Source organism: Salvia miltiorrhiza, chromosome 6 (genome assembly GCF_028751815.1).
Source record: "Salvia miltiorrhiza cultivar Shanhuang (shh) chromosome 6, IMPLAD_Smil_shh, whole genome shotgun sequence".
In the NCBI taxonomy this organism is placed as follows: domain Eukaryota; kingdom Viridiplantae; phylum Streptophyta; class Magnoliopsida; order Lamiales; family Lamiaceae; genus Salvia; species Salvia miltiorrhiza.
This window is the reverse complement of record NC_080392.1, coordinates 20,749,892-20,764,919: the sequence shown is the minus strand read 5'-3', so window position 1 is coordinate 20,764,919 and position 15,028 is coordinate 20,749,892. Positions and strand designations below refer to the sequence as shown.

General features: G+C 38.7%; 1 protein-coding gene across 1 annotated transcript; it reads left to right on the top strand.

Annotated features, from left to right (window-relative positions):
- Window positions 1–2,867: 2,867 nt before the first annotated feature.
- Window positions 2,868–14,765, top strand: LOC130987413 (uncharacterized). Its single transcript, XM_057910939.1, has 12 exons — window positions 2,868–3,139; window positions 10,674–10,880; window positions 11,171–11,253; window positions 11,359–11,494; window positions 12,063–12,553; window positions 12,663–12,710; window positions 12,877–13,051; window positions 13,192–13,304; window positions 13,402–13,498; window positions 13,579–13,798; window positions 13,988–14,138; window positions 14,216–14,765. The coding sequence occupies exons 2-12, from the start codon at window positions 10,682–10,684 to the stop codon at window positions 14,624–14,626; spliced, it is 2,124 nt and encodes a 707-aa protein (XP_057766922.1). The 5' UTR covers window positions 2,868–3,139; window positions 10,674–10,681; the 3' UTR covers window positions 14,627–14,765.
- Window positions 14,766–15,028: the final 263 nt, after the last annotated feature.

Genomic DNA, 15,028 nt, shown 5'->3' with positions numbered 1-15,028 from the left:
ACATCTCGGTGACCAAGCGCTCCATTTCATCTTTTTGAGTATGGTTGTAACGGTAAGGTCGTACTGATACCGGTTGGGAACCAGCCTGCAAGGTGATGCGATGGTCATGAGCTCACAGTGGAGGAAGGGTCGTGGCAGGTGTACTGACTTCGGGAAATTTCGCCAAGAGATCAGCTAATGCACGCTGGGCATCAGCAGAGAGGTTGGGCAAGACGCCAGAAATTTGTTCGCCATCCAACAACCATAATATCCAACAAGTGTCCCCAGAGGTGAGTTCGTGAGGCCTGCGAGGATCACACCTACGGTGGGTCAGGGAGCTGTCACCCCGTAAACAGATGTCATGGCCGGAGTGTGACACCCAAATCCAATTTAAATTTAAAAGAATACGCACGCGAAAAATCATGACTATAAATAAATATTTAATGTGAAAATAAAGAAATAAATATTTTATTTGAAATACTTTAATCAACATAACATCTTTAAGTATAGCTAAATTCAAAATATTTGACTCGCCATTCGACCTTCCACGCGCCTCCAGCCTTTAAAACCTGAAAATGTTAAATATGTGATGAGTATACAGTGTACACTCAGTGTGGGAACATGCAATCATTGTCCACGTTAATAAAATGGTAACACATATGATCATAACATTTCATAACATTTGCTCGCACGGTGGCATACCAAGGACCTTTCCGTCCTGGACTCATTCAACAGGCCCCTGGCGATAATTAAATGGTTGCAACCTTAACTTTTACATTTATATCGCATTGTGGCATACCATGGATCTTTCCATCCTGGACTCATTCAACGGGCCCCTAGCGATATCCTCAAAATATATGTCATAACACATATGGTAAACACATAATATTAAAATGGACAATAAATAACCACGGCATGTGTTTAAATAAATCACACACCTGATATTTGAGCTTTGAAAATTAACTTGAGTAATTCAAATCAAAGTCAACGTCTTAGTCGTGCAACACCTAATTCTATGAAATTAAATATAATTTAATAATAGTTAAAAAAACAATATTTAATAATAATAATAATAATATATATGTGAAAAAAAACAATATTTAATAATAATAATAATATATATGTGTTTTGTGTGTAAATAATATATATAACTAGCAACTTACCTTCAACAATGGTATGTTACTTGCTTAAATTAGTTTTGATTCTGTGTAATTCTTTTATAACCAAACGACCTTATTTATAAGTATCAAATTTCATAGCTTTGATGAGTCACAACTTGTAGGCTAACCTTTTTAGATTTATAGGATTGCTTACTATTTATAAAAAGTTTACACGTCTCATACATGTAAATCGTTGTGGACTTCATTTACATCTACAAGTAAATTACTTTTAATAAAATCCTACATATATATTATAGTAGCAAAATAAATCTTATCCTACGTGACATCGTATAATCACTTCATTCTAATTTTCCTCAATTCTCATTTATTCTTATTTATTTATATATTTCTAATCAATTTTTACATTATAGTAAAATAAATTTTATCCTACGTGGCATCGTATAATCACTTCATTCTAATTTTCCTCAATTCTCATTCATTTTTATTTATTTATACATTTCTAATCAATTTTACATTTAAAAACTATTAAATAATCATATAAATTTATAGATAAATTCTATACTATTAAATAATCGTATAAAACTATTAGATAAAGTCTGTACTATTAAATAATTGTATAAAACTATTAGATAAATCCAACATATTCATTTAATTATAAATCCTACATATCCATCTGATTATCGGAACTCAGCCAAATTAAAACACATTAGCACTTCGAGGGTCCATTCGTCTATTTTCAAACGCCTGAAATCCCTCCCAATCTCATACCAACTTTTCTTATATATATAAACTCAATGACCAACAAGAACTCATCATGCCTCATAATCCACCTTTTTTTCACTTGAAAATTTTAACTTAATAAAATGATGGCATTCAGAATAGGAATCCTTATACCCACTTAATTGAGATTGTTCCAAGTGTGACTAAAACTTAAATAAAGTATACCAATAAATTAATCCACGAAAAGCAATCAATTCAAATGTCAATTCATTTTTTAGAAAAGATATTCTTCAACTAAATGTTATAAATAAATAAAATACATGCTTTAGTTAAATTATTTCTTATCCGTCAAATTTAAAGAATTTGAACAAACTTAATACTCCCTCTGTCCTCCAAACATCTTCCTAAGAGACGATGACACGAGTTTTAATAAAAGTTAGTTATTTATTTGATAAGTGGAGAATGTGTCCCACAAAAAGTGAAATTATAAGAGTGATAGTTAGTGAAAGTAGAGAACGAGTCCCACAAAAAGTGAAATTGTAAGAATAATAATTAGTGAAATTGTTTCCAAAAATAGATTAAGAAGATGTTTTGGGAACGAACCAAAATAGAGAGAAAAAAAAGGAAAATGTTTGAGGGATGGAAAGAGTAAATATTATCGATATACGATTAACAACAGATGCAACACATCAATCATACATCATATCATATTTTAAATTTACATATTTTTTTCTTCTAAAATCTTCAATCCCACATCAACTTTTTATAAACTTCATCAAATGAATATTTATACAAAAATGTATTTCTATAATCACAACCTATATTTAATTAGCGAAAGTGATTAATATTAATAATATTTCAAATATTGTATTACTAATTTAATTTGATTATATCAAATTAATTAAAGAAATAATTTATATATAAATTATTTTATATACTATAGTAATAAAAATAATATAAAATAATTATAAATGATGACATAAAATAAAATAATTTCCGTCCACTTTGGACGGGAAGAAGCTAGTAAATAATAAAAATACTATCAGAAAAACAGAACTCGCCACCGTTCGCTCTCTCTCTCTCTCACCGCCCTCTTCCTTTTCACTCTCTCTCGGTCTCTCTGCAGCCGCCGGTCGCCCGTGGCCACGGCCTCACCGCCTCGGACATCTCTGTTAAGCGCTGCGATTTGCAAGCGCCAAGCAGGCAGCACAGCAGCAGTGCGCCGCCCCGCCCCGTCTCCCTCGCCGGCTCGCCCCGCCTCCTTTGTCCTCGGTGCCTCCGTCCGGCGACTCCGCTGCAGCAGCCGTTTCCAACAAAAGGTAAGATGGTAGGCTATTTGGGTGTTTTAGAAGTTATTTTAGATCCACCACCATTTAAATTATTTACCGTAAACATTAACTTAATTTCCTTATTATGTGTCAGAAGCTTCAGGTTGAGAAATGTTATATATTGCTGTAGAATCTGTATAAATGAAGTGATATTTGGCCAACAAATTCGTGTCTTGCTTTATTTTTCTTGGAGCCAAAGTTTTGATATTCATTGCTTTAATTCATGGATAATGTTAACAATGGGTATTAACCAAAATTTAGCCAACTTTCAGATTACACATTGGTTAAAAGATGGGGGTTTGTTTGGGCTGGAAAATGGATTGGTGTGGATGTATTGAGCTTTTATATATGTATATAGATATAGATTAGTAACTCGCTTTTTTAGTAACATTTAAAATAGATACTGTTGGGTATCTTCGCCTTGCCGGGATTACTCCTCTTGTTTCCCGAACCTCCGGTCCGTCTCACTTCGTGCTCAGGCACTTCTTCTTCTCCTTCTTCTCAGCTCCTCCTTCCTTCCTTCTTCTTATCTGCACAGAAAAGACAAGAAGGGAGAAAACAATACAAAGACAGAAAAGAGAAGATATAAAGGAGTTAGGGTTTCTGCCGAGGGAAAAGGTGTCCTCGGGACACGGGGGCTCAGATTTTCCCCTTTAAACTCAGCAACCCTTCCGGCAGCTGAATGATCAAAGGCCAGGGACGGAAGACGGAGCAGCTTCTCAGATCTCAACAGAACCACCAACAGCAGGAGCCAAGGTCAGGACTCCGGAGGCTCAGATCTCCTCAGGTAACCACCAAACAGGGCTCCGATGGTCTGGAAAGCCCGGTGATACCACCACCCACGCAGGGAATCCCGTATTATCCAATGAACAATCACACTTGAAAGGAATAGCAGAGCCCTTCACTTCTTGATAATACGTTATCCCCAGCGTATGAGAGAGTACCATAGATATAGAGGGAAGAGGGAGGAGCTGGACAGCAGTAAGGAGTAGGGAGCAGTAATGGTGATGGAGGAACCGAGGGGATGGGCGGTGGAGCGGCGGAGGAGATGGAGAGTCAGGGGGAGAGAGGGATTAGGGTTTGAGAGAGAGAGCGGCGCAGAGGGAAAAATGAGAGAGAGTGAGAACCTGGGGTGGGATATATCTGAGTGGGAATGGGCTAGGGTTTGGAAATGGGCCAGAGATAGGAGAGTGGGCTCGGGTACTGGGCCTTAAAGAAAAGAGCCCAGTTAAAAAGAAAAAGAAGAGGAGAGGGAATGAGAAATGAGCCAACCTCACATTTCCACCTTTGGCACATTGATCATTCTGTCACCAGGGAAGGGCCATCAATTGAGTTGGAGTTATCATCACAGCCCAAATTTTTACTCTTATCTGCCACAAAGTCAAGACAAGAGAGGGTGAGAAAAATATTAAGCATATTTATCTCAATCTCAATCCACAGAGACCAACCCAGGGTAAATCACCTTTCTCAAACCCAAAGGGTTATCATTGAAGACTCAACAAGACACACACACAGAGCAAGCAACAAGAAAAAACAAAGCAGAACCAGGCAAGCACATACCAACAGAGCAAAGAGACAAAAAGAAAAAAAACAAACATGAGACAACAACAGGCACACATACATAGTACAACATGCAGCATAAAAACAACACTCAACATGCAAAGAAGGAAAGAAAAAACAAGGATAAAGAATAGATAAGCAGCCACATAGGCTGAACTTATCACACCAAGACTCAAAAGGAATTAACCAGGACCAATATTCAGAGTTTCCATGCAAGATTCCAGCTTTGCAACTGGAAGACACTTGGTGCCCATATCAGCAGGATTGAATTCAGAGGGAATCTTATCAAGCAAAACATCTCCTTTTTCAACTACATCCCTAATGAAGTGATATTTAACAGCAATATGCTTAGTTCTATCATGAAACACAGGGTTTTTGCATAGTTGAATGGCAGATTGACTATCAGAGAAAACAATGGGTTTATCATCAATGTATCTAATTTCAGATAGCAAACCATCAAGCCAAAGAGCTTCTTTCACAGCCTCAGTTGCAACAATATACTCAGATTCAGTAGTAGACAAGGCAATTACGTTTAACTGATGCAAGCATTACACAAAGTGAACACATAAGAAGTAGATGACTTCCTACTATCCCTATCATTTGCATAGTTAGAATCAACATATCCAACAAATTTAATGCCATCTTGAGCCTTAGCAAAATTCAGACCATAAAGCACAGTAGACTTCAAGTATCTGAGCAACCATTTCAAAGCTTCCCAATGAGAAGCACTAGGATTTGCCATATATCTACTTAGACAAGAAACAGCATAAGCAATATCAGGCCTAGTACTAATCATCAAGTACATGACAGAACCTATAGCATTAGCATATGGAATGTTTCTCATTTCTTCAAGTTCAGAATCATTTTTAGGGCATTGCTTTTTACTTAATTCAAAATGAGAGCCGAGAGGCACATTGACAGATCTGCTATTATCCATGTTGAATTTCAATAAGACTTGTTTCACATAATCAGATTGATGCAGCAACAAAGTGGATTTCTCCCTATTTCTTTCTATGCTCATGCCCAAAATTTTCTTGGCATCACCAAGATTTTTCATGTCAAAATTTTCACACAATCTTTTCTGCACATTCTCAATAGTTTTCAAATATGGACCAAGCAGTAGCATGTCATCCACATATAATAACAGAAACACAGGAGGTTCAGAATTTGAGTAATACAAGCAATGATCAAATTGACTTCTAGAAAAGTTCAAGTTCTGCATGCATTTATCAAATTTGAGATTCCATTGTCTTGGAGACTGTTTAAGACCATACAGAGACTTTTTTAGCAAACACACATGATCAGGAAATTCTTTGCTCACAAAACCCTCAGGTTGTTTCATATAAATGTTATTTTCAAGATCACCATGAAGAAAAGCTGTAGTAACATCCATTTGCTTTAGTTCTCAGTTAAAATGAGCACACAAAGCAAGCATAATGCGCACAGTGGTGAACTTAACAACAGGTGCAAAGATTTCATTGTAATCTATGCCCTCCTTTTGAGTGAAGCCCTTAGCTACAAGTCTAGCTTTGTACCTAATATGATCCACCTCATTTTTAATCTTGAATAACCATTTACACTCAACAATGGAACAATCAGCAGGTTTAGGAACAAGAATCCATGTAGAGTTATCATGTAATGAGTTCATCTCAGACTCCATAGCAGTCAACCATTTATCAGAATTTTCAGAGTTAACAGCTTCAGTATATGAGCAAGGTTCAGATTGATCCACATTGTTAAACACATTAAAGGCATATAAAGACATGCTGTAGTCATCAAACCTAGCAGGCTGCCTAACATGTCTCCTTTCTCTATCCCTAGTGAGTTGATAATCATTTTCAAGAACTTCATTGTGGACAGGTTGATGCATAATAGGTTCAGGCTCAACATGATTAGGCACAGCATGTTCATTCACAAGAGGTACAGGCTGAACAACAGGGTCAGGAACAGGAGGGGGTTCAGTGTTTTGCTGTGGTTCCACCTCAAAAGGAACCACATGTGTGAACATAAATTCATATCTAGTAAAATCTTGAGCATTCAAGTTCTCCACCTCACTTGGAGTTGCAGATTGTGAGGATTCAAGTAGACAAGGAAAATTCAATTCATTGAAAGACACATCTCTGCTTATACATGTTTTAAATCCAGGAACAGACTTATCCCACAATCTATAACCCTTAACACCCTCAGGATATCCAAGAAAAATGCATTTCTTAGCTCTGGGTTCTAGTTTCCCAGTATTTTGATGAACATAGGCAGCACATCCAAACACTTTCAAGTGATTTAAACACACAGGCTTGTCATAGAAAACAGACTCAGGAAGTTTGCCATGCAAGGGAACAGAAGGGGATCTGTTAATCAAATAAACAGCAGTTATAAGAGCTTCACCCCAAAAATGTTTTGAAAGACCAGATGCAACAAGTAGACTTCTAACTCTCTCAAGGAGAGTCCTATTCATCCTTTCAACAACTCCATTCTGCTGTGGAGTGTAAGGGACAGACTTGTGCCTAATGATACCTAAATCAGAACACCAAGTATCCATGGAATGATTGCAAAATTCAAGACCATTGTCAGTTCTGATGCACTTAATCCTTTTCTTGGTTTGATTTTGAATTTCATTAGCCCATTTTGAAAGTTTTTCAAACACATCAGACTTGTTTTTCATGAGAAATACCCAAGTTTTCCTTGAAAAATCATCCATAACAGATAAGAAGTATATGTTTCCACCATGGGTGGGTACCTTAGCAGGGCCCCAAACATCAGCATGAATGTATTCAAGGATTTCAGAACTGACATGTTTTCTAGGGTAGGGAGTAGTCACAGGAAAGGCAGATTTATGATGTTTACCAAAGATGCAGGGTTCACAGAAAGATATGTCAGACACTTTGTCATTCCCAAAAGACCCAGCTTTTTTCAAAATTTCCATGCCCTTATTACTCATATGACCTAGTCTAGCATGCCAAAGTGCAGACTTATCTTCATGAATCACATTAGCAACATGTAGAGGTACAGACTCAGCACTCACAGCATACAGATTTCCTTTCCTTAGTGCAGAAAAGTAAGGCATAGAATCCTTTTTAAACTGGAAGCTTAAGTGATCAACAGAACCAGTTATCATGCTATCAGTAATTTGAGAAACTGACAACAGACTGAATTTCAAGTTTGGCACAAATCTGACTTCAGTTAAGGTGAGAAACTTTCCATTTTCAAATTTTAAACAGACATCACCCTTTCCCATGATTTCACAGTTCTGCCCATCTGCCAAAGCAACATGTCCAGATTTAACAGGTTGGAGATTATGTATCATATGCTCAAATGGGGTAACATGAAAAGTGAAACCAGAATCAATGAGCCATTCACTGGAACTCATAGTTTTTGAAATAGCATTGGAGTAGCTGATGAACTGAAAATCATAATCATGCATCATGTACACACCATCTTCTTCATACACATTATTAGCATTCTGATTAGATTCTTCTGGGACATATTCTTTTTTCTTCTTAGGAAGTTTGCATCTGTTTATAAAATGTCCAGGTTTCCCACAATTCCAGCAAACTTTCCTAGGCTTTTGGTCAGAGTTCTGATTTTGACCTCTATTTTCACCATTCTGATTATCAGATCTCATGTCCTTGGGTTTTTCAAAATTCTTTCCCCTATTGTAGTTCTGGGGTTGATTTTTATTAACATACAGAATCTCACCATGCAAAGGTTTTGATTTTATCAATTTCAGCTTACTCTCCTTAGACTTAAGCCCATTAATGATCATATCACATGTAACTTTAGCACCACCATATTTTAGAGCAGATTTTACCTCAACAAATGATTCAGGTATGGAGTTTAACAAAATCTGGGGTGCATATTTTTCAATTGAGTCATCTCCAGCAAGCTTTAAGTCATGAAGCAGTTTATTGAAAATTTCCATATTTGTGTCAACATCTTTAGAGGAATCCATTTGGAAAGACATAAACTGATTTTGTAAAGACCAAGTGGACACTTCAGATGGTGCAGCATAAATGGAGTTTAGTTCATCCCATAGTTCTTTAGCACATGCATGGTGTGACACTTTCCTTACAACAGAACTGCTTAAATTCAACAGAATAGTTGCTCTAGCATTATCATTCAGGTCATGCAATTTTTCATCAGTGACAGTCTTATCAATTTTAGTTAATAAAGCCTTATTAACCTTCTCCTTAACAAGAATGCATTCTATTTTGGTTTTCCAGTCTTGAAACTCATCCCTGCCATTGAATGGCACCAAATGCATGTTGTTCATGATGAATGCAGATGAAACAACCAGGCAGATCAACACAAAAGACAGGAACACAGCCGGAAAAACACACAGAGTAGAGGATAGGTCCAAGAAGACCCAGAGGGAGCTACTTAGGGTTAAAGAGTAGTGGAGAGCCCAGATCTCAGCACAGATTTATCTGTGGAGCAAGGGTCACACTGGTCACCCTAGAGGTCCCTGCTGACTTATCAAAGTCAGCACCACTCAATAACAACAAGAGTTATCTCAGAAATAAACAGAACTTCACAGATCAGCGAAACACACGATTTGAACACACAAATCACACAACCAATCTTGACAGACCCTTCCCTTAAAGCTATCCAGGGTACTCGCACGAGGAGACTCCTTTAAAGGAGAATCCAGACGAACTGGACCGTAGCAGTAAGGGCCGGACTTGGTTTGGAATACCAAGGGTCAGCCTGATTAAGCAAAGCGGAAGCACACAGATCACAGGAACGCAAGATTACCCAAAAAAAAAGAAGAGAAAAGCAGCACCTTGAACCAAACCTAAATCTAGGAGCTTAAGGTTACAGCCGCTTTACCAGAGCCGGACTCTTCAGGAGGAAGAGCCGGACTTACTCTTCTCCTTGCTCGTCGGGAGCGAAATGGCGCAGCCAAAGGGCGGCGGGGTGAGAGGGATGTGTTCGGAGGGAGCCCCGGCAAGGTCCCCGTGGCTCTGATACCACTGTTGGGTATCTTCGCCTTGCCGGGATTACTCCTCTTGTTTCCCGAACCTCCGGTCCGTCTCACTTCGTGCTCAGGCACTTCTTCTTCTCCTTCTTCTCAGCTCCTCCTTCCTTCCTTCTTCTTATCTGTACAGAAAAGACAAGAAGGGAGAAAACAATACAAAGACAGAAAAGAGAAGATATAAAGGAGTTAGGGTTTCTGCCGAGGGAAAAGGTGTCCTCGGGACACGGGGGCTCAGATTTTCCCCCTTAAACTCAGCAACCCTTCCGGCAGCTGAATGATCAAAGGCCAGGGACGGAAGACGGAGCAGCTTCTCAGATCTCAACAGAACCACCAACAGCAGGAGCCAAGGTCAAGACTCCGGAGGCTCAGATCTCCTCAGGTAACCACCAAACAGGGCTCCGATGGTCTGGAAAGCCCGGTGATACCACCACCCACGCAGGGAATCCCGTATTATCCAATGAACAATCACACTTGAAAGGAATAGCAGAGCCCTTCACTTCTTGATAATACGTTATCCCCAGCGTATGAGAGAGTACCATAGATATAGAGGGAAGAGGGAGGAGCTGGACAGCAGTAAGTAGTAGGGAGCAGTAATGGTGATGGAGGAACCGAGGGGATGGGCGGTGGAGCGGCGGAGGAGATGGAGAGTCAGGGGGAGAGAGGGATTAGGGTTTGAGAGAGAGAGCGACGCAGAGGGAAAAATGAGAGAGAGTGAGAACCTGGGGTGGGATATATCTGAGTGGGAATGAGCTAGGGTTTGGAAATGAGCCAGAGATAGGAGAGTGGGCTCGGGTACTGGGCCTTAAAGAAAAGAGCCCAATTAAAAAGAAAAAGAAGAGGAGAGGGAATGAGAAATGGGCAACCTCACAGATACTCTAATTTTGAGTATTTGTAAGGAGTCGCTTGATACATACATCGATTTAGAACATTATCGACCAAAGAATTACGGAAGCCAAATTTGCTGCATTTGCTGTTGTAAAATTTGCGCAGTGGCTGCAATGGAAGCTCTGAGGCTCACGAGGAGATTCCATGGATTCTACCGTACCCGATCACTTAACAATGCCATCCTCTGCTCTTCCTATAATCTTCGCAGAGACTTGTCAAGCTCTTTCGACGGCCACGATTCTCGCTTGCCAGTCTTGATCGTCGGCGCAGGCCCAGTTGGCCTTGTTCTCTCCATTCTTCTCACTAAATTAGGTTAAATTTCAGTACTCACATCTCCTATTTTTCCAATTATTTTCCATTTTGAAGAGCTTTTCATGCGTATGCTTGGAGTAATTCAACATGCTTTAATTTTCATATATGACGAGCTTCATCTGCATTTTGTAAATTGTATACATACCATCGGAGAAATATTTTCGATTTTTATTTATTTATTTATTTATTCATTCATACTATTGTTATCCTGGTTAGCTGATTGAGTTATCAGAGGTTTTGCTTTGATGTCAAACTTAAGTTGTAGGAGTATTTGTTTTGGTGTTTGGTAGGGGTTAAATGTGCAGTTCTGGAGAAAAACAGTGGCTTCTCAAGGCACCCTCAAGCTCATTTCATCAACAACCGATCCATGGAGGTTTTGCTTTTCCCCCCTTTTTATGGTTTAATCATATGGCCACAACTATTTGGTTTTATTTCGAGATATTGAGGCGTTTGTATTGAAGTAGATAGTTCATGTCAGGTATTTTGCAAATTAAATGGACTGGCTGATGAGATTTTGAGGCATCAACCGCCTGTAGACTTATGGAGGAAGTTTGTATACTGCACTTCGCTCACCGGTCAAGTTCTCGGTTCAGTTGACCATATGCAACCTAAAGGTGTTTCCTTTATTTCTGCAGCTCTTGTATATGTAGAGAATTCTTGTTCCTTGAATAGGTTTATCGAGATTTTTTGTGAATGGAAGAACTCATAGCTAGTATACTGTACATATTGGGCATTCCATTCCTATAAGCCTCTGTCTTGAGCATCGACATCTTTTTATCTTTCATAATTAAGTATTAATGATTGTTGCTACATTAGCTTGTGATGCACTTAGTTTACTAATAGTTATTTCCATATGCTTTTCTTTGTGAAGCCTCTATCTACAATGTCAGTATATAGGGGAAGTAAGAAGCTGAATGCTATGGCCTCATCAACTCCAAGAATGATATGTTAGTAAACAAAATAATGGATATGCAACATTGAACTATCACCTTACCCGTACCTTGTCTGTCAGGCCGTTCTGTTCCCTTAACTGATTTGGGGTAGCATATCAACAATCTTCATTTCTGCTGTTCCTTGCCTTTCCTTTTTTTGACTGATAACTCGAATGAACCAAAAACCCCATGGAGTGTCTATTAGCCGCTTTTAAATGCTGATTATGTTCACAAGTTTTGTTGTATGCAGATTTTGACCGAATTGTGAGTCCAGTTTCTGTTGCCCACTTTTCTCAGTATAAACTCACAAGGTTGCTAATTGAACAGCTCAAGCACATAGGGTTTCATGTCAGAAGCGATGACTTGCTAAACTCTGATGACATAAAGCCTGCAGAGCAGCAAATATTATTGGGGCATGAATGCACTTCCATCAACACCACTGAAAATGGTTTAACTGTGACCGCTTCTATAACAAAGGAAGGGAAGCATGCAGAAAAAAAAATCCACTGTAATTTTCTTATTGGTACAGATGGTGCAAGTAGTACAGTAAGAAAACTAGTTGGAATAGGCATGAGTGGCGAGCATGATCTGCAAAAACTTATCAGCATACATTTTACTAGTCAGGACCTTGGACAGTACTTGATGAATGAAAGACCAGGCATGCTGTTTTTTATCTTCAATACTGAAGCCATTGGCGTTCTTGTTGCTCATGATCTGATGCAAGGAGAATTTGTGCTGCAGGTGCTGTATATTCCAACTTGGCTTCAGGGCTTTGTTTTCATGTCTATGGATTATCTCATGCTGTTATGACACTAGTAACTTAGATTTCTGGCATGTTGATGTTATGCAGGTACCTTTTTATCCCCCCCAGCAGAGATTTGAAGATTTTAGCTCGAGGGTAACTCTCTATCTCTGCAGTCCACTTTTTTACCAGCATAGCTTGGGTTTCCTTGTGAGATTTTAACACACTCGCTAAGTACACGGTGGCTAAGAATATTTTCTCTCAATAGTCAGAAAATTAATCATGATAAATCAGTTCTTCTAAAGACTTATTTGTACCATAGATGTGTGAGAAAACAATTTTCAGTCTGGTTGGTCGAGAGCTTGCAGACATAAATGTCCTGGATGTAAAGCCTTGGGTGATGCATGCCGAAGTTGCTGAGACGTTCTTAGCTATTAACAACAGGGTAATACTTGCTGGAGATGCTGCTCATCGCTTTCCCCCTGCTGGTGGTTTTGGTATGGATTTTCTCATATTATTAAAATTTAATTTGACACCTATGAAAAATTACTGAGAATTGATCAAAGGACCAGTTATTCAATCCAAGTACATTCTGGTCTTTTTGAAGGGCTTAAAGACTTTCTGATATATTTTCTAGGAATGAACACTGGCATTCAGGATGCTCATAATCTTGCCTGGAAGTTGGCTTCTGTACTCAAGGGAATAGCACCACCGTCAATTCTTTTGACTTATGAAACAGAGCGTAGGCAGGTATTACTTGTTTAAATTGTGCTAATCAGCATATCACTACAGCAACAATCTACAAAAGTGTGATACTTATATTGTGTGGATACCTGATACATATCAGATTGCCCTCTATAATACTGCACTGAGTGTCGAAAATTTTAAAGCAGCAATGGCAGTTCCTGCTGCTCTTGGGCTTGATCCAAGTATTGCTACTTCAGGTAAATCTATGATTCTGAAATTAACTCTGTCAACGGTTATTGTAACTTATTGGGTACCTGCACCTCATCTCAATTTGCAGTACATCGTACCATAAATGAAAATCTTGGTTCCATCTTACCGTCTGATCTACAAAGGGCAATTCTGAATGGAATATTTAGCATAGGCCGCATGCAGCTCTCTGGCTCTATTCTCAATGAAAACAACCCACTTGGATCTTCAAGGCTTTCAAAACTAAGACAAATCTTTGAAGGAGGAAAAAGCCTTCAACTCCAGTTTCCTGCTGAAGACCTAGGGTTCAGGTACTAACTTTCATTCTAATTGCAGCCTCAAAGTATTCCTTTCAAAATCAAAACCCTGTTAGAGGCTGTTGTCGGTCTACTTTTTTGAAGCACAATCATTCCAAAGTTTACGCGATCTAGTGTTTGTGTGTGTGTCTTTAAATTTTGCCACTCCATGATGATTTGTCTAACAATGAGACTTTACCTTAGGTATTCTACAGGAGCTCTAGTTTCTGATGGCGATAGTTTTTCAAATGCGCAAGAAAAGCCAACTGGACGGAGGCGGGACTACGTACCATCCTCGGATCCTGGATCAAGACTGCCCCATATGAACATTCAACTATTGTCAAATTCAAAAGAGGTATGCCACCACTTGTAAAAATGTGTGTAAGATTTTAGGCAAAACTCAGTCTTATGATTTCATCTTGATTTTGTCAGAGAATCTGCTCAACCCTAGACCTTGTATCTGCGAATGATGTTGAGTTCCTTCTTATTATATCCCCAATGAAAGAATCCTATCAACTAGCACAGACTGCATTCAAGGTGGCTCAGGAATTTCAACTTCCACTTAAAGTATGCATAATGTGGCAAGACAAAGCAACGTATGCAGCTCGCAGCAGCAGCAGCGAAAGGGCACTTTCACCGTGGAAAAACTTCATAGACGTCGTAGATGCTAAAACTTGTCCTAGTTTAGCATCATGGTGGGATCTCTGTCAGATGACAGATAGTGGAGCTATTCTAGTGAGGCCCGACGAGCACATTGCATGGCAAACAAAATCGGAGATAAAAAATGATCGGCTTTCGGAGCTCAAGAAAGTTTTCTCTGCTATACTGAGATTGGATTCATGATGCAATTGAACTATGTATGGAAATTAGATAAGCAGCACTCAAAAAATAACGTTTATAGAAAGAAGGAAGGAGAAAAGTGTTACAGAGGAATTGTCCTTTGGTGAATAATCCTAGTAACAACAAATTTTACTTTGAGCTACCTTTTCTCTTAAAAATAGAAATACAAGACTTTAGTAACTCTAAACAAAGTCTTTTAAGCTTCTGTTTCAAAAAAAAGTCTTTAAGCTTTATCCCGATTGCATGAATCACTATTGCTGTAATTGATCCCAGAACAGCACCAGCAGCAACCTCAAGTTAAACAATGAACATCACAATTATTAAGCGATCCTATTTAGAGGGTGTTTGGCTAAGCTTATTTTAAAGAGCTTTTAAGTTGTCAAAGTGTTTGGATAATTGAGCTTA

Excerpts from the sequence above, each read along its gene's own strand:
- LOC130987413 (XM_057910939.1), top strand. The coding sequence starts at position 10,682 with ATGGAAGCTCTGAGGCTCACGAGGAGATTCCATGGATTCTACCGTACC. Across the intron at positions 12,711-12,876 it reads TTGAAGATTTTAGCTCGAGG|ATGTGTGAGAAAACAATTTT; the intron begins GTAACTCTCTAT and ends TTTGTACCATAG. Across the intron at positions 14,139-14,215 it reads TATTGTCAAATTCAAAAGAG|AGAATCTGCTCAACCCTAGA; the intron begins GTATGCCACCAC and ends TGATTTTGTCAG.